At 41.0% G+C, this 21,848-nt stretch overlaps 1 protein-coding gene across 1 annotated transcript in view; it reads left to right on the top strand.

The window, feature by feature from the left end:
* LOC134209206 (mucin-5AC-like) overlaps window positions 1-21,848 on the top strand; it is a 114,689-nt gene that overhangs the window by 29,529 nt on the left and 63,312 nt on the right. Inside the window, exon 7 of the mRNA XM_062685198.1 lies at window positions 12,778-13,572. Coding sequence (XP_062541182.1) covers window positions 12,778-13,572 — 795 coding nt within the window. The remainder of the gene's footprint in view (window positions 1-12,777; window positions 13,573-21,848) is intronic.

The following is a 21,848-nucleotide window of genomic DNA, read 5'->3' as shown; positions in this document are numbered from 1 at the left end:
TTATTTGTGTCAAAAGTAGCAAAGATTTGATGAGTTAATTATCGAAAACAAATTTCACCTTCAATCCTTACCTTATTGCATTGCCAAGAAGCAGCGCACGAATAGCAAACTGTTACTTATTTTGGATCGCCTGTTTCCTCTTTTATTGCGTTTTGACAGACAAATTAAGTACGTACTACTTTTACGCTTTAGTCACCACTATGATTATACCACAAGAGCAAATTGTAAATATTTTCTGATGTTTCACTAAATAAATCAGGACTGTTTGTTTTCTTGACGCCTTCGAATAGAAGCGAGAGAATGTTTGTGACATATCAAACACACGCTAAAAGATACCACGCTTACAATTCTATGTGATTCTCGATTTTAGCAAAAATACGACAAAAATATCAGCGATGGCTTTATTTTAAAAGTGTTAAAATAAATGTTTTATTCAGTGTTTAACAGAATCATGGATTATATTGAAAGTGATAGCAACACCGTGTGTTTAAACTTATTGGCTGACAGGACCACACGCTTTTCGCCAGCAATACGTAACTTGCCGGTCTAGACAATTTTCGGATTGGAAATTGTCTCGACTTCCCTGGGCATAAAGTATCATCGTGTTAGCCTCATGATATACGAATGCAAAAATGGTAGCTTGGCTTAGAAACCTCGCAGTTAATAACTGTGGAAGTGCTTAATGAACACTAAGCTGCGAGGCGGCTCTGTCCCAGTGTGGGGATGTAATGCCAATAAGAAGAAGAAGAAATTGAAATTGTCTTCATGTAAATCCAGTTTTCTGCGAGCGGTAATGGTTGCCAACTTGTCTGCGGGTTATTTCATATTTGACGTTGTGAGCGGTCTCACCAAGCAGTCAAACAAAAAAAAGAATAATTTTAAACTTTGGTTTATTTTTTTTATAATATTATTAATATAATTTTATTATTTCGAATACAGATCACAGATTACTTTGCTATTCAGCGAATAAACACTGCTAACAGTCACTCACCGATCGGAAACGGTCATCATTTTTGAGGAACAACTTCATCTCATCCTAGAACAGCATTTGCAGAATGGCGATACGCAAGGTGCGGTAGTGGTTGTTGTTGTTGGGGCAGGAGTTGTGGTAGTTACGCAAACACAAGATGCAGGTGTTGGAGTCGTTGTGGCACAACGAGCGCATAACTTAGGAGATTCTGTTGTAGTAGTAAGGCTTATACATGGATCAGAAGTTGTAGTTGTAGTAGTAGAGCTTATACATGGATCAGAAGTTGTAGTTGTTGTACTACAGCATACACACTGCCGTGGAGTTTCAGTTGTGGTAACACACGCAGGCAACTCTGTCGTCGTTGAAGAATTTTCACACAATGATGGTGCTACTGTTGTGGCAATGGCTTGAGAGCACACAGCTGGATCCTGAGCTATTGCTGCACTTGAAGCTACTGCTTTTTTCGGATGAACCGCGGCAATTGCAGCTAGCACATTGCTGTGTGCTTGCGGTGCATGTTTGTTATTAGAGGAATGGCATGTTTTTGAGCCACAACAGGCACACCGGTAAGGAGATACTCTAGGGGCAGCTGGATCCTGTGCTGCACCTTTCACATCCGAGTGACCACAGTGTAAAGGTGTTGCAGTTGTAGTAGTTGTTGCCGTAGAAGAATCAATTCCTGGTGTTACTGCCATATTTGGATCCATCGCTGCAGCACCAGCTGGAGAAGGATACACATTCGGCACAACGGCTGCACATGGTACTGCACCAGTCTTTGAAGCTTGCTCAGCACTCGGAACTACTGAAGCACCTTTCATACCAGAAATTGCGGCTATTGCCATATTCGGATCGAATGCTGCAACTGTTCTACCAGTAGGAAGTGTCGAAGCTTGCGTAGTGGAAGAAGAAACACCTGGAGCTATTGGTCCACTTGGTGCTACAGCAACCTTGGAAGCAACTGCTGCGTCTGGATTTAGTGTTGCAATCGTAGTAGTAGAACGACTGCTGGGATTATGAGATTCAGTAGTAGTATCTATTCTAGTTGATGCACCTGAAACTAATGATGCACTTTGAGCTCTTGCCGCGTTTAGAGCTAGTACAACTCGTGGATCCAATGTTGTACTTTTGGCAGTGGAACTAATTCCAGCTGGAAAGAAAAATTTGGACGATGCACTTTGAGCTAATGCTACCTCTAGAGCAAGTATCACGCGTGGGTCCAGCGTTGCATCTGTGGTAGTAGAACTCGCTTCGGTTGTGGTGAAAAAATTGAAAAATGCTCTTCGAGCTATTGCTTCATTTAGAGCAAGTATTACACGTGGGTCCAACGTTGCACTTGCGGTAGTAGAACTACCGTCAGTTGTGGTGGAACTTTCGAACAATGCTTCCGTTGTTGTAGTTGAAATACCAGAGAGTGAAGGAGCTTCAGTTGTAGTAGTGGATTTTCCACATGATCCAGTTGTAGTAGTAGAAACAGTAGTGGTAGAAGGATCAGTAGCTGTGATTGGATCAATAGTTGTAGTAGAATCAGTAGTAGTAATGGTAGTATCAGTAGTAGTAGTAGAATCAGTAGTAGTACTAGTAGACTCTGTAGAAGTAGTAGTGGTAGTAGGATCAGCTGTAGTAGATGTAGTAGTAGTTGAAGTAGTGGTAGTAGTAGGAGCAGAAGTAGTAGTAGTAGTGGTGGTTGTAGTGGGATCAGCAGTAGTAGAAGTAGTGGGAGTAGTAGGAGCAGAAGTAGTTGAACTTTCAATAATTGTGCATCCTTCTGTGACCGTAGTATCACATTCGCAAGAATCTTCTGTAGCAGTGGTTGTCTTGCATTTACATGGTCGCTTATGGGATTTTTTCTTCTTTCTAGTGTTACACAGCTTACTCCCGACCGTTAAAACCGGGCACTCATAAGCTAGCACGCAAGTTCCATATGAATCACGAACAAAACCTTCTCTACAAAAGCATCCCGAGACGCACACAGCTGGGCACAGGTCGTAATCGTAGTCATACAAGTTGTCGCAGGATTTTTCGCACATCGAGCCGCATATTTGATATATCTCGTTCGGGTCATCACAATTATCTGCAATTGATTAAATATTTACTTTTTTTTCCTAGTACTTCTTCGCCACTTCAATTCGACTAACCCTTTCTTCGATACACTCTTGCATCGAAAACATCCACCAGAGTTAGAATAAAAACAACTGCAATTGTCGATCTCATAGTGAAACTCCCACCTGAGGATCGGCTATGTTTTTATAGGCTATCCTCGAAAGCATTCAGGCTAACTACTTTTGGACGTGCGATTGTGCTAATTTGAATGTATCTTTTCCGCAAACATTTGCAAAAAAAAAATCTACCCCATGTATGTTTTATCAAATGTGCTGCATAACGGTATTTATTTAGACAACGAAAATATTTCAGAAGAAGGCGACTAACGGTTATACATATTTTGCATTGCATTAATTTATGATCGACATGCGTTTCATGACACCAGTTAAATAAACTTTCAATAAAAAATATTGTGATCAGTGAATAGGTAATCAGTAAAGAAAATAATAAATGAAGCAGATATTTCCGTAAATATGAATGTAAGACGTTTCATGTTTCACGAACTAGTTTTGTACTACAGTGTCGACCCGATTTTTCCACTCACCGATTTTGTCTACCCCTTATTTTAGCACGTATTCGACCCGATTTTATCACGTCCCGATTTTATCACGTTTTCGACCCGATTTTGTCACTCCAAAAAAATTTGTCATTCTTTTTCTTCTTCTTCTTCTTCTTCTTCTTCTTCTTCTTCTTCTTCTTCTTCTTCTTCTTCTAATTGGCATTACATCCCCAGACTGGGACAGAGCCGCCTCGCAGCTTAGTGTTCATTAAGCACTTCCACAGTTATTAACTGCGAGGTTTCTAAGCCAGGTTACCATTTTTGCATTCGTATATCATGAGGCTAACACGATGATACTTTTATGCCCAGGGAAGTCGAGACAATTTCCAATCCGAAAATTGCCTTGACCGGCACCGGGAATCGAACCCAGCCACCCTCAGCATGGTCTTGCTTTGTAGCCGCGCGTCTTACCGCACGGCTAAGGAGGGCCCCTTGTCATTCTTTTTATTATCGTAAATAATACCACAAACAACATTGATTTTCATGAAATAACTTTCACCGCCTGTAGTTTATTACGCACAACTTCTGAGTACTTGGGAAATATTCTGTAAGAAATTTCGACAAGGAAAAACGGGTAGTGTTCACGCATTTTGCCTTTCCAAGGCATAAAATAATTTATTTTTGTAAAATGAATTAAAAATTTGAATTTTTTTTTCCTATTTTGTCACATACCCTGTTTTATCACGAAAAATTCACCAGGGGGTGATAAAATCGGGATATTACTGTACCTCTATCGGAACGGAATTCATAATTTAGGCAATACGAATTGAATTTTGAAATGCAGTGTTTTTTTTTACCTTTTCGTTCAGATGATAGCCAATTGACTCTGATTCTAGAGGCTACGTTAAATTATGCAAGCCAATTCACTATCGCGAGCGATAGCCGGAAGCCTCCTTTCAAGAGGCTCGGAAGCCTCCTTTCAAGAGGCTCGGAAGCCTTTTTCAAGAGGCTCGGAAGCCTCCTTTCAAGAGGCTCAGGAAGCCTCCTTTCAAGAGGCTCAGGAAGCCTCCTTTCAAGAGGCTCGGAAGCCACCTATCAAGAGGCTCAAGAACCTCCTTTAAAGAGGCTCGGAAGCCTCCTTTCAAGAAGGCTCAGAAGCCTCCTTTCAAGAGGCTCAGAAGTCTCCTTTCAAGAGGCTCAGAAGCCTCCTTTCAAGAGGGCTCAGGCCTCCTTTCAAGAGGCTCCAGAAGCCTCCTTTCGAGAGGCTCGAAGCCTCCTTTCAAGAGGCTCGGAAGCCTCCTTTCAAGAGGCTCGGAAGCCTCCTTTCAAGAGGCTCGGAAGCCTCCTTTCAAGAGGCTCGGAAGCCTCCTTTCAAGAGGCTCGGAAGCCTCCTTTCAAGAGGCTCGGAAGCCTCCTATCAAGAGGTCTTTTCTCAACAGGGTCGAAAACCTTTTTTCAAGAAGTTTGGAAGCCTCGTTTGTAGAGGCTTGAAGGCCTCCTTTCTAGACGCTTGTAAGCCTCCTTTCTAGAGGCTTGGAAGTTTCCATTATAGTGGCTTGGAAGCCTGGAAGCCTTTTTGGAGGCTTGGAAGCATCTTTTCTAGAATCTTGGAAGCCTCCTTTCTAGAGGTTGGAAGCTTTTTAAGAGACTCTGAAGCCTCTTTTCAAGGGGCTCGGAAACATCCTGTTAAGAGGCTCGGATACATTTTTGTAGAGGCACGGGTACGTCTTTTCAAAGAGACTCTGAAGCTTCCCTTCAAGAGGATCGAAATTATTTTTAATGAAGCTGAAGAAGCTTCCTTTCAAGAGGCTCTGAAGCCTCCCTACAAGATGCTCGGAAGGTTTTTTTCACGAAGCGCGGAAGCTTACTTTCAAAAAACATGGAAGCACTCAAAGGTCAACAACGTCTTATATGAAGCTTGATGTACAAACTTTATTTGAATTGTAAAGTTTCACAGACTAACGAATAATTCAGACAACATTTTGGAGAGCCATATATTGCGTCAATTTTCAGGTCCATTTTCAGGCTTATTTTCATTCACAGAGAAAAACAATAGAGGGGACCTCAATGAATGTAAAAGTTTGAAGGGGTACCTATCAAGAAAAAGGTTGAGAACCGCTGTTCTACGCTAAAGGATAAATATTTGAAACTAAAAATTGAAAAAAAAATTGGATTGGATGAATTTATCAACAATTTCGATTTTTTTTTCTCTAAGTTCAGGGTTTGCAGAAAATGCTCTCAGACAGAACAACAGTAAAAGCGAGGCACACACTGTGCCAACCGCAAACGCGATGGGCTTTCGGCCTTCGAGGTGGCGACGGAACAGCTGGACGCCATCATCGACTTTGCGTCATCGAAGCATAATATCAGCAAGGACCTCAAGAGGAGCTTGCAGAAACTTCGAAAGTCGATGCTGGACGCCAAGCTGAAGAGGGCGGTCGGGACGGCCAAGTGTAAACCCGTGAAATCGGTGGAGTCGAGGTCTACCCAGACTGAAGCCCAAGGATTCGCGGACTCAGGCAAGGTCGAGTCGACCGAAGGCGTGGCAGCTAAGACGGTGGTGCCAAAGTCTACCCAGACTGAGGCTCAAGTATTTGCAGGTACGTCAGGGGTGACTACTCCAACGGAGCAGACACAAAACAGGGAGACAGTCTCAGGGGATGAGCTCCCTGGGGCCGCTTCAAAACGCGGAGGTTACTACCCCGAACAAGGGTAGTGGGGCTGGGAAGCTGAACCCCGGTCCAGGTACCTCAAAACCAGGGAGGAAGGACCTGGAAAGGTCCGTCCACTCAGGCAAGACGGTGGTAAGGGTTACGGCAGGCTGAAAGTTCTCAGCCGCACCAGACCAGGGAAATAGAGGGGAATGACGCCTCCTGGACCCTGGTCAAGAACAAGAGGAAACCGAAGACGTCAAGGGCCGAAAAATTATTATTATTTATCTTTATTAACGAGATTTTCGGCCCTTGGCCGGCTCCTCTCGTGGCCGAAAAGAAGGCCCAGGCGAATGAGGGTAGCAAGAAGTCTAGGGTAGGCGCCAATCGCTCCAGGGGCGATGCCCTAGTCATCACGGCGGACGAGGCTAAGTACTCAGATGTTTTGAAGGCGATGAGGAGTGACGTCAAGCTCGGTGAACTCGGCGCCGACGTACGTCGAATAAGACGTACCCGGATGGGCGAGATGATACTCGAGCTGAAGCGGGGCGTCTCGCAAAAGGGCGCCGCCTACAAGAAGTTGGCGGAGGAGGTCCACACTGGTTCAGGAGCCCCCAAAACGTGCGTTTTTTAGTTTTCGACCTGAAAACTACATTTTAGAGTCATGATGTCTTCAGAAGAGTTGAAGGATGTTTCTTGGGCTTTCTTTTGATAAGAAAATATCAATGATCTATCCACCTTGAAGGGCGGTATGAAATAAAAAATTTAAGCAGATGTACAAAAGCAGTGGTTGTTCTCTGCAATGTTGTAAAGAATGTGAATTGGAACATCTTTTCTGAAGACACAATATTTGACAAACGGTTTTGTAAGGAATTATAGCACGTTTTGTATGAATGACCCCCAAAAATCATATTTTGAGCATAACTTTTTTGGAAATGATTTTAGCACTATAGTTTATTCTAGAAAGTTGTGCATAATGACAAAAAACATGTTTGTCTAGAAGACTACTTTGATCTATCTTGAAACCTATCAAAGTTATTAAGGAATCTTTACAAAAAAATAGTCAATTTTCACATCAAAACACCATGAATAGCGGCAAGAAGCGGCAAGCTAAACAGCCACCATCTGAAAGATTCGGTTTTAAGCTACCGAATGCACAATGTTTTGTTTTGTTCCATCGTGTTCCACTATTGTTTTGAATCAAATTAAAATAGTTCTTAATGTACGTTTTCAGTACAATTGCTACGTAAACAATGAATTATTGGCGGTGGCTGATTTTCTACCCGCCGCTGCCACATCCAGAGCGCTATCGTATATGCGAAAATAGCCAGCATGGGTTAACCACCAGAAATTTGTATGGCGAAAGGCATCTAAGGCGTGATTTCTCAAAAGTAGGAACTTTTCAAAAAACTATTTGATACCAGTTGTGTAGGAAGGTGTTTCGCTACGCCTATCAAATATTTTTCGATGAATGTCTTAATTTTGAGAAATCGAATCTTAGATACCTTTCGCCATATTCAGAAAGTTAACTCTTAGTGCCGCTGTAAGCACGCTCGAAACAGGCGATTCATTAAAAAGTGGCTAACATGATTAGTTATTTATTGCATAGTTACAATCTCGACAAATGACAGCCGTTTGTCTTAAATGTAGCTGTTTCATCTTGATAGAAATTGTTACTAACAATAAATAACAATCATATTAGCCACTGATGTTTATAACAGTTGTACTGAAAAACGTACATTGAGACTATTTTAAGTTGATTCAAACAACAGTGGAAAATCGAACAACAAATAAAGATTTTTCAAAAAACTTCTGAACTCAGTGTGAGGTCTAAACAGAGACGGTCAAAGGTGAGGGGCACTCACGACGGAGGTGAATCTAAGGGTTAAAGACCTGGACGAGATCACTGAAGTCGAAGAGCTCGTCACGGCACTGCGGCGACAGTGTGAAGTGGAGACGCCCACCGTAGCCGTTCGGCTACGGAGAAAGGTCAACAGGGACGCAGGTAGCATTGGTTCGGCTATCTGCAGCGGACGCCTTCAATGTAGTCAGGGGATTAGGAGCGTCAAGGTGGGATGGTCGGTATGCCCTGTGCGCATATACGAGCAACCCGAAGTTTGCTTCAAGTGCCTGGAACCGGGGCACAAGCAATGGGACTGCAAAGGCCCTGACAGAAGCAATCTCTGCCGACGCTGCGGATTGGAGGGACATAAGGCACAATGCTGCACGAACCCTCCCAATTGTTTGATTTGTTCCAGCAAAGCTGTGAACAGCAAGCACCCCATGGGGGCTCGATGTGCCAACGCGTTTAAGCGTGCTGCAAAATCAAAGTGCAGGTAAAGCAGCTGGCTTGCTCGGCTTCGCCCGAGTGTTTGGTGTGCGCAGGTTTAGAGGAAACGGCGGAACACGTGTTGTTCGTGTGCTCACGTTTTCGCGCAATGCGCGACCACATGCTTGCCACATGTGGTCTGGACACTACCCCGGACAACCTAGTTCGGAGGATGTGTAAAGACGAAGTTAGCTGGAACGCCGTTTTATCGGCTATCGCCCAAATCGTCTCGGAGCTACACAGAAGGTGGCGCGTGGACTCAAGGATGGCTAGTTCAGGCGCAAATAAGAAGGTGGTCAAGGGTTCGGAGTTGGCTTCATGGGTCATACCGGTGATCATCATCTGTGCTCGAACTCAATCCTTTTATCGAAGAAGTGGCCGCGCGAAGAACAACATGGTATCGTCGCTTTCGCGGCGTCGGTCAACCAGGCGGGTTCCGAGCCCGAGGACGGAAAGGGGTCCTCGTCAAAGGCTGGGGCAGGCGTAGGCCTCGCGTCGGCAAGTCCCTCTGTGTGCTGGCGAATAGGCCCTATCGCAGAAAGGTCAATTTGGGGTGCACGCGGCAGCATCCAAGAATGAGTCGTGCAGAGGGAAGCAGGCGCGAAGTCGACCCTGCCCACCTTCCGAGGACATAGGGCGTGGTAAGGCCACCTGGAAAGCCGGCAATGCGCTGGCACGATACCATGGTGTTCTTCTAAAAAAGCGAGTCACGATGTTCGATGCTGCAAGGACACGCAGCTAACCTCGAGGGTGCGTCATGCACTGGCCCCCCTTTGAAGCATTACTTTCTGGTTGTACCGAAGGGACGATGGGCTTGGCGGCAATGGAAACGGTTTAGCTGGTCGGGGATGCAGCCCTGCCTCCCTCATTGGAGGTGGCCCCTAACCCAGCACTTCCTGGTCAACCCAGGATGTCTGTTGAGCAGATTCCCCCTCCATTGTTTAGGAAGAAAAAAAAAACACACTGTGCCATGAAAACAAGTTATTCGAACTTGTATACAAGTGCGATAAAAACAGGATCGGATATGCAGCCCCACCGAGAACTGACGATAAAACGCTTTGTTCTCGCTTATTTCGGCCATATTTTTTCGCACAGCTGTGTAAAACAAGTTAAAATGCATTATCAGAGCTAGTGCCCCCGCGTTTGGAACTTTTTGAAAGGGATTTATCTTGGAATATGGGAAAGGTGTATTTTTCAGAAGTTTGGACCATTTTTATAAATTTACGTTTTCCGAATATACTTACGGAATGTGTTGAATTCTGGCAAAAGTGAGTGACGAGGGTGACGTTTTGAATCGATGTTTCAACTTGTCACGCACCACGCATTTCTAATTGCCCCGATGGGTTGCGACCTATTTCGCGAGAAATGTACAATGGCAGGGATTGCTTGTAGTACCTGCTATCTTCCGGGAATGATAGTCAGAAGGTGCGTTTATGGGAGTAGTTTGTTGAAAAAAAAAAATAGTCAGGGCATTCGATCATTTCCGATCTAAATTTCAACTTGCCCCGGTGTACCTTACGAGATTCGTAACAATTGGTGCAAGGGAAAGTCAAAATTTAGGTATTTTAAAGATACTCTACTTTAAATGAAATTCCAATGTTATTTTTGTTTCTATCTTGTTATGAAAGGCCATCTAATTGGCCGGTGATGTTGGTTACTGCGTTTAATTTGTCAATTCCCTGCAAACCATACTAGGGTAACCATTACCCTTAGTGGAGAGTAACACCAATAGTGGAGGTAGTGGGGTTTTAATGAGATTTATCATATTTATAGACTTTATGATGGTTTCAGTTGATGCGTCGTGCTTTAAATATCCTGTTGAATGCAACTTACCTTAAGATTTCGCTTGAAAAACTATTGAAAACAATGATTTTCCTTAACAAAATTGACTCCCTTGCACCTATGGTGGTGCATCTGTACCAATAGTGGCGAGTCTCATAAGAAATCAATTGATAGCACCACTAAAGGAACCAAAATTAATTTTTACCGCCACTAAAGGAACAGTGTACCCATAGTGGTGCAAGCAATATTTGGTAATTGTTGATGTTGAATGACATCTATCTCATTTTTGTTAGCAAGTTTATTAGTTTATCTATTGACTAAGATAATAAAGCAGTAAATTTCCCAAAATTATCAATTTTTAAAAAATATTTTCTTTTGTGGATCTACTGATACCTCCACTATTGGTACCGTTACCCTACCGCAACTTTAGGAACACCCACGACTATCGGAGCTTTTACCTTGGTCGTTTTTTATTCCGATAATTTTTAAACTTAATGTGAGGCCTTTTTAGATTGAGGTACCGCTGTTTATACCCTAGCCTAAAACAAAATGGCTTCCCGAATAAAAAAGTCCAATAGAATTACAATAGAAATTATTATAACAATACGATAAAAATAATTCTAATTACAATCAACTCTATTGTTGCTCACATTAGAATAAGAATAAGGGTTATTTTTTTCCACAATAAATCCTATTGTACATGGTAGTTTTACAATAGAAAATAGGGGTTGTTATTTATCGTAACAATAAAAAAAATGTTTTCTGCTCGAATAAATGTTTGCCATTACAATAAAATTTATCAATCAGTTTCGACTTCAACAAAAAGTGGCATAACACTGATTTTGACCATGCATCGGTACTGAAGTTCTAATCTGATTTACTTGCGTTTGGCATTTCCGAATCTCACCATTGCACAGAGCTCTAATCAATCAGAGGGTTCAGAGGGTTTCCTAATCGATCAGCGCTCTGGAGCTTAGAGGTCCATGTCGTCGGCTTCGAAACTAGCCTGAGATTGAGTTACGTTTTTATAATTTACTTTATTGACTCCATCCAAAAGCCAAAAGGCGGGTCATCTAAAAGTAAATTATAGTCGTTCCATACTCTTTTGACCATCACTTATAAGTATCAGCAAGAATAGTAAAATATCTCAGGTAAAACCTAAAGCACATTGTGGTAGATCTTACTCCGTAATGCACCACGGAAAGATGTCTACCCAGCATTACGGAAAAACTGTCAGATGTATCGGATCCATCGGTTCGGCAGTACATACCCCATTTTCCCGAGCATTTTTGCCTTTCTCGTATACTAAGTATACGGAAAGGCTATAGAACTGCTTTAAAACCGAACTTTTTATAGAAGGCTCGGAGACCCATAGTGTTATATACCAATCGACTCAACACGACGAATTGAGGTGATGTCTGTATGTATGTGTGTGTGTATGTGTACAAAAAATGTGAGACAAACTTTTTTGTGCGTTATTAGTTGATCCTATTGAAAAATAGATCGATCGGACATTGTGTTCCGTAGTTATTGACAAAACATGGTTTTCTGCCTTGGAAAAGAGAATTTAATCGAATTTTTTTTTCGAAATTTGCTGCAATGCATTGAAATGAATGTTAATAAATGAGAAATAATGGAAATAATGAAATATTTTCCCCTAAGTGCTATTTTGACCTATCTTATGCGTTTTTCTCATTTAATTTTATAACGGACGAGAATGGCACCACCATCGCTAGGTGGATTAATCTGTTTATTTTTTCAAAGTTTCGCATCGTGTTTGAGTTTTAGTTGAGGTTAGTATGTATAAACGAATCTTTTTTTCATTTTTGCTCCTGAAGATCTCAATTCATAGATCTAGTTTAACTAAAAACTTGCCTAACCTTTTTGCTGTTGACATATTGTTGATACATGTTGAATTTATAACATGTTGAATTTATAATTGGAACATATTTTACAACTCTAGTATGATAAAAGAATATAATTAGCTACGACACTAATAAATATTTGCAGTTAATCACATTTTAGTTTTAATTTATATACGCACATACATCATGCAACATCATATACTCCTCGTTTACGGAAGCTCAAATGAACGGCAGTTCATTTTGTAATGCAACTTATTAAAATATTGCCATTGAAGTCATGTAAAGACAAAACAAAGCGTGCTGGAGGTAAAAACTAGAATCGGTGAAAATGCAAGAGCAAACCAGATGTGGGAATCAAAATTGACTCTTCCTTATTGTATATTTTTAGACGCTATATAAAACGATTGCCGAATCACGAATTAAAAATCCCTAATAATTAATGAAAAAAAATGTCGTTGCCAATTGTTGTGACGATTCTATTATACTTGCAAGTCTTCGAAGCGAGGGTGTGTCCCAGGCCAAGTAAGTTAGATAATATGACCATACAATTGAGAAAATTTACTTTTTTTTTCCTATTACAGATTGTGAAGATCCAAATGAGGAGTTTCGGATATGTGGGTCGATGTGTGAAACACCTTGCGACAGTGTGTATCATTGTGATCTTTGTTCCGCAGTATGCGTATCAGGATGCTTTTGCAGAGATGGATATGCACGTGATCCATGCGGATCGTGTGTGCCAGTTTGTGAATGTCCGATTGTAGCAACTACGCCACAAGCGCCAACTGCTAAGAAGCGGAAATGCTGTTGGAGACGGTGCAAATGTAAATCTACAACTACTGCTACAACCGCTGCTCCTATTACAACTTCTACCGATACTACATCTACTACTGACTGTACTACCAGTACTACTGATAGTACTACTAGTACTCCAGAAAGTACAACCAGTACTACGGAAAGTACTACCAGTACTACAGAAAGTACAACTAGTACTACTGAAAGCACAACTAGCACTACGGAAAGCACAACTAGTACTCCAGAAAGTACAACCAGTACTACAGAAAGTACTACCAGTACTACTGAAAGCACAACTAGCACTACGGAAAGTACAACTAGTACTACTGATAGTACTACGAGTACCACAGAATGCACAACTAGTACTACGGAAAGCACAACTAGTACTACTGATAGTACTACTAGTACTACTGATAGTACTACTAGTACAACTGATAGTACTACAAGTACAACTGATAGTACTACTAGTACTACTGATAGTACTACGAGTACTACAGAAAGCACAACTAGTACCACAGAAAGCACAACGAGTACTACGGAAAGCACAACTAGTACTACTGAAACAACATCTAGTACCACTCCTAGTACTACTTCATGTTAAGCCACGGCGGATTCAACAACATTGAGTGATACCTCCTTCTGTACTACCTCTCTGCCTTAGTGGAGCTGAATCTTGATTTAGAATAAGTCAAATCATATAATTTAAAAATAGAGTTTTGATTCATTATAGACTAGCCTCTTATATGACAACCCAAGTAACGTTTTCAATGTTTCTCATATTCATTTGAGTTTCTTATGATCGTTTGATTTGCATTTGCATTTGCATTTGCATATACCAAATATATACGCTTGAAATTGGTGCGCTCATCGTGTGTGACAATGTGCCTAGAGGGTGATACTCCCCGATTCATTTAACCCATCCTACAGGCATTCGAAGTTGTTTAAATTGTTACCCATCTCACATGACGGTAAAGCGTTAATGATATCCTTTGAAACGATTTTGAAAACTGAGCACCAAAACAATCAAACAATTGTTCTAAACATAATGAAAAATAAAGGGTTTTAATTGTTATCTGTAATGCGGATGCCTATCAATCAGTCCATTATCAGACTATATATTTAACATAAAATGTATTTAGAATGGCCTTGATTCGAACGGGGAAGGGCCGTTTAACCGAATGCCATTTGGCCGAAGACCTCTAGGTCGAAAGTTGTTTGACCGAACAGACCATTATGCCGAAAGTCATTTGGTCGAAAGGGTCATATAACCTAATAGACCATTTGGCCGAATAGGATAGTTGGCCGAATAGGTAATTTGGCCGAGTAGGACATTTGGCCGAATAGATAATTTGGTCGAATGGGACATTTGGCCGAATAGGAGATTTGGCCGAACAGGACATTTGGCCGAACAGTACATTTGGCCGAATAGGACATTTGGCCGAACAGGACATTTGGCCAAGCAGCACATTTGGCCGAATAGGTTATTTGAAAAGTGAGAAAGGAGGTGTGAAAAGTGAAACGTCTCAATTCTCATTACTTATTTCTCACTTCTTATTGTAAAATGTGAGTACTTCTGATTTTTTACAATGAGATGTGAGAAATGAAGAGTGAGAAGTAAGATGTCTCAATTCTAACTCCCAATTTCCCACTTCTCACTAATATGACCTGTTCGGCCAAATGACATATTCGGCCAAACGACCTTTTAGGCCAAATGTCATATTCGGCCAAATGACCTTTCGGCCAAATGACTTATTCAGCCAATTTTCTTATTCGGCCAAATTACATATTTGGCCAAATTACCTATTCAGCTAAATGACCTTTTCGGCTAAATCACTTTTTCGGCTAAATGACTTTTTCGGCCAAATGACCTATTTGGCCGGATGACCCGTTCGGCCAAATGACTTAATGGCCTTAATGGTTTGTTCAGCATAGTGGCATTCGGCCGAATGGGTTTCGGCCGTATGGGTTTTGGCCAAACGACCCTTCCCCGATTCGAACACATACCGTCTCCTTACGTCATTCAACAATATTTGACTTGATCGCAGAGTAGTCATAAAATCCCCGGTAGAAGATCTATCCTACTCTGACGAGAAGTTCCTCTGCAGCGGAAGCTGCCCATAAAACTAAGACACGCGTCCGGGTATGCAATTGCGTAACCAATACTACTCTTCCACCTGTCAATCATTTTCACAGATCAATGCAAATCTGAAGCTCAATCTCATTTTAACGGGTCACCGGTTGAGTGCCGAAGTCTGTCCATCGAGGATAATGGAAACTATTAAGCTTAACGATATGTGTGGCCCTAAATGGCCGGAACGAAATAATATGACAGCGGCTCTCCGAGGATGCGGGTGCACGCCACGGAAATCTGAAAAGAAGGGGCCGAGTCATGGCTTACTGCTCACCGGTTGACACGTTGCGGTGTGAATCTATGAACAAGCGCTGAAGGTATTTTACTCAAAACCCATACGATCTATTCAGTGGCGGTAGATCCAGTCAATCCGTCTAGAAGTTCCCCAATGGAGAAATCTCCCCCGAAACTGGTATCCTGTGCTAACTCTTCTTCAAGCTCGTTGCAGCTCTACGATACCTTGTTGACGGTATACCGTGTTCGTGTTTACTCAACTCGATGTTGATATATTCAAGTTGACCCGGTGGGTCCTCTTCCTTCTCTGCTTATTGCTACTCCTGTTGTCATTTGGTTCCCTCCTTAGTTTTTAGACGATCATCATCCAGGTGTTTTGTTGTGTGCAGAGATCTAATAGTAATGTGCCCTTTAACAGTTATGTTTACTCTTTTCACAGCTTTACAGTTACTCACTATTACAGCGTCTGTTTCGTGGTTGGCTAACAGCAATCTGGCACCAACCATTCAATTCTCGACTATGTCGATGGTTTTTGCCACCAGCATTTCAACCTCCTTCAGATTATCACCGGTAATCGACAGGAAGATGCCGTCGACGATTCCCACGATCACGGCCCCTCTTGGTAGCTTCAGTAATAATATTCTGACCGATGTACATTGCACTTCAAAGAGTGTCAATATGTAATAGAAACTAATTAGCACTCATCAGAACGGGAAACCCTTTTCACTGAACCAACTCACATAAAAAGTTCAAAATTTCGTGCAGAAATTGCTGCATTCGGATATCACACAGAACAAACTGCAAGCTTGACCATCATTTCTATTTTCCATTCGTGAAAAATTTAGCTTTATTCCATTACTCACAGTTTATTTTTGTGTGTTAGATTTGCACATTTTATTCCTCAAGCCTGTAGTAAATAATGAGGCACAATTGAAATCTCACTTATAGTTTTCTTTGTAAAATTGTTATCATGCTGTTAAAATAGGAATTAATGGGTTACATAGTTTGCTATGAAACCTATGAATAGAACTAATAAACGTTAGAACATTTGCAAATGAGAACAGCCTCAGCGACTTTCTTTTTCTCTAGCTGATTACCGTTGTAAGCGTTATGTACACTAAGATCTTTTACGTAGCTGGATTTAATTAATTTCTTCCATAACTTTTCCAATATCATCTGATTTTTTTTACTTTTTTGTATGGTGGTCAACACATTTATTTCATTGCACATAGCAGCTTAGGTTCTCAAAAAGTGTTAACAAAATCTTGGTGCAATTAACGATGTCTAGTCATGAATTCCATTTATCTCGCGTTCAGAATCGTCTTTGAGCGGCGAACCTCGGTTTACCCTCCGGAAAGCTTATACGGGCTATAAAACGACCCATTTCACGGATTTTATTTATTTTCTCCATCAGGCTTCGCTTGTCACGTATCAGAGTACCGGACGGGGATAGACTCTCCACATCTGAGTTATGATCTGAAAATTTATTAATTGAAATTAGTGATGTGATGTACAATATCCTGTGATGTCTGACCTTCGTTCATGTCTGAGCTCTTCCGCAGAGCAGATACTCCAGCGACGACAACGAATGCCAACAATACAACAAGCAACAACCTCATTGTGTGGACTCACGGTACTGTGAACGATATTGAACATTCAGCTGCTCAAAACTGTTGATGAACGTTAGCGAAATGATAAGTACGTGCTTTCGATGTGTCGTACCCGTTTTTTTAGTTCTAATAAAAAGTGAATGTTTGGCTTCCTTAATCTGTCTACCCCATATGTAGGGGAGGATGCCCCAAAATATTCCCCCTTAAGCCTTTTCGATGTTTTCGCCAATGTTAGCCGAAATATCGAAACATTTTCACGAGATCTTTTACTCAAATCCATTTTTTTTGACAAACGCATTTGAATTATGTTTTGGAAAAACTGGCCTGCTAAAAAACGCCCAAGAAATGGGCGATGCTAACTGACCCAGGTGAGAGAATCACAAACAGTTTAATTTATTTGAAAATAGGGACATTTTTATATGTTTTCATTGCAATGTAGTACCGAAGGAGCCCGAAAACCTTCAACACTGAAATCCGTCCACCTAATACGAGGCCGTAGAACCCCGATAATTTAACTATTTTAAATCTGAACACTTTTCAATTTGAACCCCGATGAACATCGTTCAAATTAAAAATGTAATAGCAGGAGTTGTGGTAGTTACGCAAACACAAGAGGCAGGTGTTGGAGTCGTTGTGGCACAACGAGCGCATAACTTAGGACATTCTGTTGAAGTAGTAGAGCTTATACACGGATCAGAATAGTTGTTGTACTACAGCATACACACTGCCGTGGAGTTTCAGTTGTGGTAACAACGCAGGCAACTCTGTCGTCGTTAAAGAATTTTCACACAATGATGGTGCTACTGTTGTGGTAATGTCATGAGAGCACACAGCTGGATCCTGACTCATTGCTGCACTTGAAGTACTGCTGTTTTCGGATGAACGCGGCAATTGCAGCAGCACATTGCTGTGTTTTGGTGCATGTTTGTTATTAGAGGAATGGCGTTTTTGAGCCACAACAGGCACACCGGTAAGGAGATACTCTAGGGGAGCTGGATCTGTGCTGCACCTTTCACATCCGAGTGACCACAGTGAAAGGTGTTGCAGTTGTAGTAGTTGTTGCCGTAGAAGAATCAATTCCTGGTGTTACTGCCATATTTGGATCCATCGCGCAGCCAGCTGGAGAAGGATACATTCGGCACAACAGCTGCGCATGGTACTGCACCAGTCTTTGAAGCTTGCTCAGCACTCGGAACTACTGAAGCACCTTTCATACCAGAAATTGCGGCTATTGCCATATTCGGATCGAATGCTGCAACTGTTCTACCAGAGGAAGTGTCGAAGCTTGCGTAGTGGAAGAAGAAACACCTGGAGCTATTCCATTTGGTGCTACAGCAATCTTGGAAGCTACTGCTGCGTCTGATTTAGTGTTGCACATCGTAGTAGAACGACTGCTGGGATTATGAGATTCAGTAGTAGTATCTATTCTAGTTGATGCACCTGAAACATGATGCACTTTGAGCTCTTGCCGCGTTTAGAGCTAGTACAACTGTGGATCCAATGTTGTACTTTTGGCAGTGGAACAATTCCAGCTGGAAAGAAAAGCTTGGACGATGCACTTTGAGCAATGCTACCTCTAGAAAGTATCACGCGTGGGTCCAGCGCTGCATCTGGTGGTAGAACTCGCTTCGGTGTGTGAAAAATTGAAAAATGCTCTTCGAGCTATTGCTTCATTTAGAGCAAGTATTACACGTGGGTCTAAGTTGCATTGCGGTAGTAGAGCTACCGTCAGTGGTGGAACTTTCGAACAATGCTTCCGTTGTTGTAGTTGAACTACCAGAGAGTGAAGAAGTTTCAGTTGTAGTAGTGGAATTTCCACATGATCCAGTCGTAGTAGTAGATACAGTAGTAGTAGAAGGATCAGTAGTAGTGATTGGATGTAGTTGTAGTAGGATCAGTAGTAGTAGAACTAGTAGTAGTAGACTCTGAGAAGAGTAGAGCTTCAGTAGTAGTAGAAAGGGTAGGATGGTGCAGTAGATGAGTAGTAGAAGTAGTGGTAGTAGTAGGAGCAGAAGTAGTAGTAGTAGTAGTGGTTGTAGTGGATCAGTAGTAGTAGAAGAGGGAGTAGAGGAGAAAGAGTTGAACTTTCAATAATTGTGCATCCTTCTGTGACTATAGTATCACATTCACAAGAATCTTCTGTAGCAGTGGTTGTCTTCTTCATACGGTCGCTTATGGATTTTTCTTCTTTCTAGTGTTACACGCTTACTGACCGTTAAAACCCGCGTCAGCTAGCACGCAAGTTCCATATGAATCACGAAAAAACCTTCTCTACAAAAGCATCCGAGACGCACAGCTGCTACAGGTCGTAATCGTAGTCATACAAGTTGTCGCAGGATTTTCGCACATCGAGCCGCATATTTGATATATCTCGTTCGGGTCATCACAATTATCTGCAATTGATTAATATTTTTTTTTTTCCTAGTACTTCTTCGCCACTTCAATTCGACTAACCCTTTCTTCGATACTACTCTTGCATCGAAAAATCCACCAGTTAGAATAAAAACAACACAATTGTCGATCTCAGTGAAATCCCACCTGAGGATCGGCTATGTTTTTATAGGCTATCCTCGAAAGCATTCAGGCTTATTACTTTTGGACGTGATTGCGCTAATTTGAATGTCTGTTTTCCGCAAACATTTGCAAAAAAATCTACCCCAAGTATGCAGAACTGTTTTATCAAATGTGCTATAACGGTATTTATTTAGACAACGAAAATTTCAGAAGAAAGCGAATAACGGTTATACATATTTTACTTGCCTAATTTATGATCGACATGCGTTTCATGACACCAGTTAAATAAACTTTCAATAAAAAATATTGTGATCAGTGAATTGGTAATCAGAAAGAAAATAATAAATGAAGCAGACATTTCCGTAAATATGAATGTAAGACGTTTCGTTTCACGAACTAGTTTTGTACTCCTCTATCGGAACAGAATTCGTAATTTAAGCATGAATTGAATTCAGAAATGCAGTGTTTTTTATTTCATTATAGATAATTCAATTCTCTGATTCTAGAGGCTACGTCAGATTATGCAAGCCAATTCACTAGCGCGAGCGAATTATTTCTGAGAGCATTTGTAATTGAGGTGACAAACGCAGAGGGTGTAAGTGACAAAACGTAGTTTTGAGAAAAATGGTGCAAAGTTTTAAATTTTTTCGTTCCAACAAATTGTATGAAGTTAAAAAATACCAATTTTCTGAACTACAAATTAACATTGTCAAACTTTATCAGCTATTACGCAAAGCTAGAACCATAGAATTGTTTATCTTCTTCTCATTGGCATTACATCCCCCACTGGGACATTGTCACCTCGCTACTTAGTGTTCATTCAGCACTTCCACAGTTATTAATTGCAGGTTCCTAAGCCAAGTTACCATTTTTGCATTCGTATATGAGGGAAAACGATGATCTTTTATGTCCAGGGAAATCGAGACATTTTCCAAACCGAAAATTTCCTAGACCGGTATCGGAATCGAACTCAGCCACCCTCAGCATGGTCTTGCTTTATATCCGTGCATCTTATTGTTAGGCAAGGAGGGCCTTTTGATATAGTTAACTAAATTTTGACAAAAATGCCCTCGTTCTAATCCCTCAATTGTAATCACCAAAGTTTAATTACTGTTTGCTTGAGCATATGTAAATTCACTCGCAGTAGACACATTCCATACTCTTCTACCATCTACTACGCCAGCGGTTCTCAACCTGGGTACATTTTAGGGTACCTTTGCCAGCTTCAGGGGTTTGAACCAAAAAGTATAATGGTGTATTGCTTTTCCAATAAAACTTGTTGATAAGTTTGATAATTATATTTTTAGATTCTAAAACATTGTATTGTACGTAATATGATACCGATCTAAATCAAAATCTATTGAATTCTGCCCACTACAACCAGCATAGTGTATGAAGGGCGTGCAACCAAAGATCTAAAGAAACTTTGAGACTAGACTAGAGACTAGAATGTGAGAGGGTGTCCCAAAATTGGACCAAGTCTGGGATTTTGGGGCTCAACCTTCAAATGATAGGATGTGTGTATGAATGATATTAAACACTACTATATTCGACGTAACAATATGAACTCATTTCTGTACGAGGGGATACTGAAAAAGAGTAAATCTTGACATCTTCAATCCAGTATTTTGGCTCGATAATGGCGGCCAATGAGTGCCTTTTGACATTCAAGAGGTAGAAAATATTTACGTATTTCAATCACAGTAGTTTGATTCATTGAAAAACATTGGCACTCATCCGGTATCAACAAACAAACAAATCAAATATTTCTACGTTATTCAAGATGCCAAATATTTCAATATGCATTATAAAATAATAATAAGTAATTTTAACGACAAAAAGATGATTTAATCAGATGGTTTCGTTTATCCAACGAGGCTTCGAATGAGATAAATACTACGAGTGCTGATAAAATCGAGTTTTGCATAGTTGCACTACACTATTTTGCAATGGCGTAAAATGAGCTTCAATATGGCGTAAAATATGACAAATCGATATCAAAATGATCTAGTTGGATTTGCTTCACATGATCGTTCTTGCAAAAATCAAGATGGTCAAAAACAACTAATTTCCATGTTATCGAGAAACATTACAGCCTGACAAACCATGACACGAAAACTGAACCTACCTATGGGTAGTTTTGAAACCATATTCATCAATCTATTTGAGCACTCACCCAGACTAACTAACAATTTGAGTCAGACATGTTACTGCTGGTCCATCGTTGGGTTTCCATTATAACACTCAAATAAGTATTAAAATCATTTTATGCAACCATATGAATACTATATTGGTTATTAAAGCGCTCATTTGGTTGGTATGGAAAAGTAGGCGTTTTTACTTAAACATGATCCAGGTATTAAGATCCGAA

This window comes from Armigeres subalbatus, chromosome 2 (genome assembly GCF_024139115.2).
Source record: "Armigeres subalbatus isolate Guangzhou_Male chromosome 2, GZ_Asu_2, whole genome shotgun sequence".
NCBI classification, from domain to species: domain Eukaryota; kingdom Metazoa; phylum Arthropoda; class Insecta; order Diptera; family Culicidae; genus Armigeres; species Armigeres subalbatus.
Note: the sequence above shows the minus strand (reverse complement) of the source record. Positions and strands in the feature narration are given on the sequence as shown.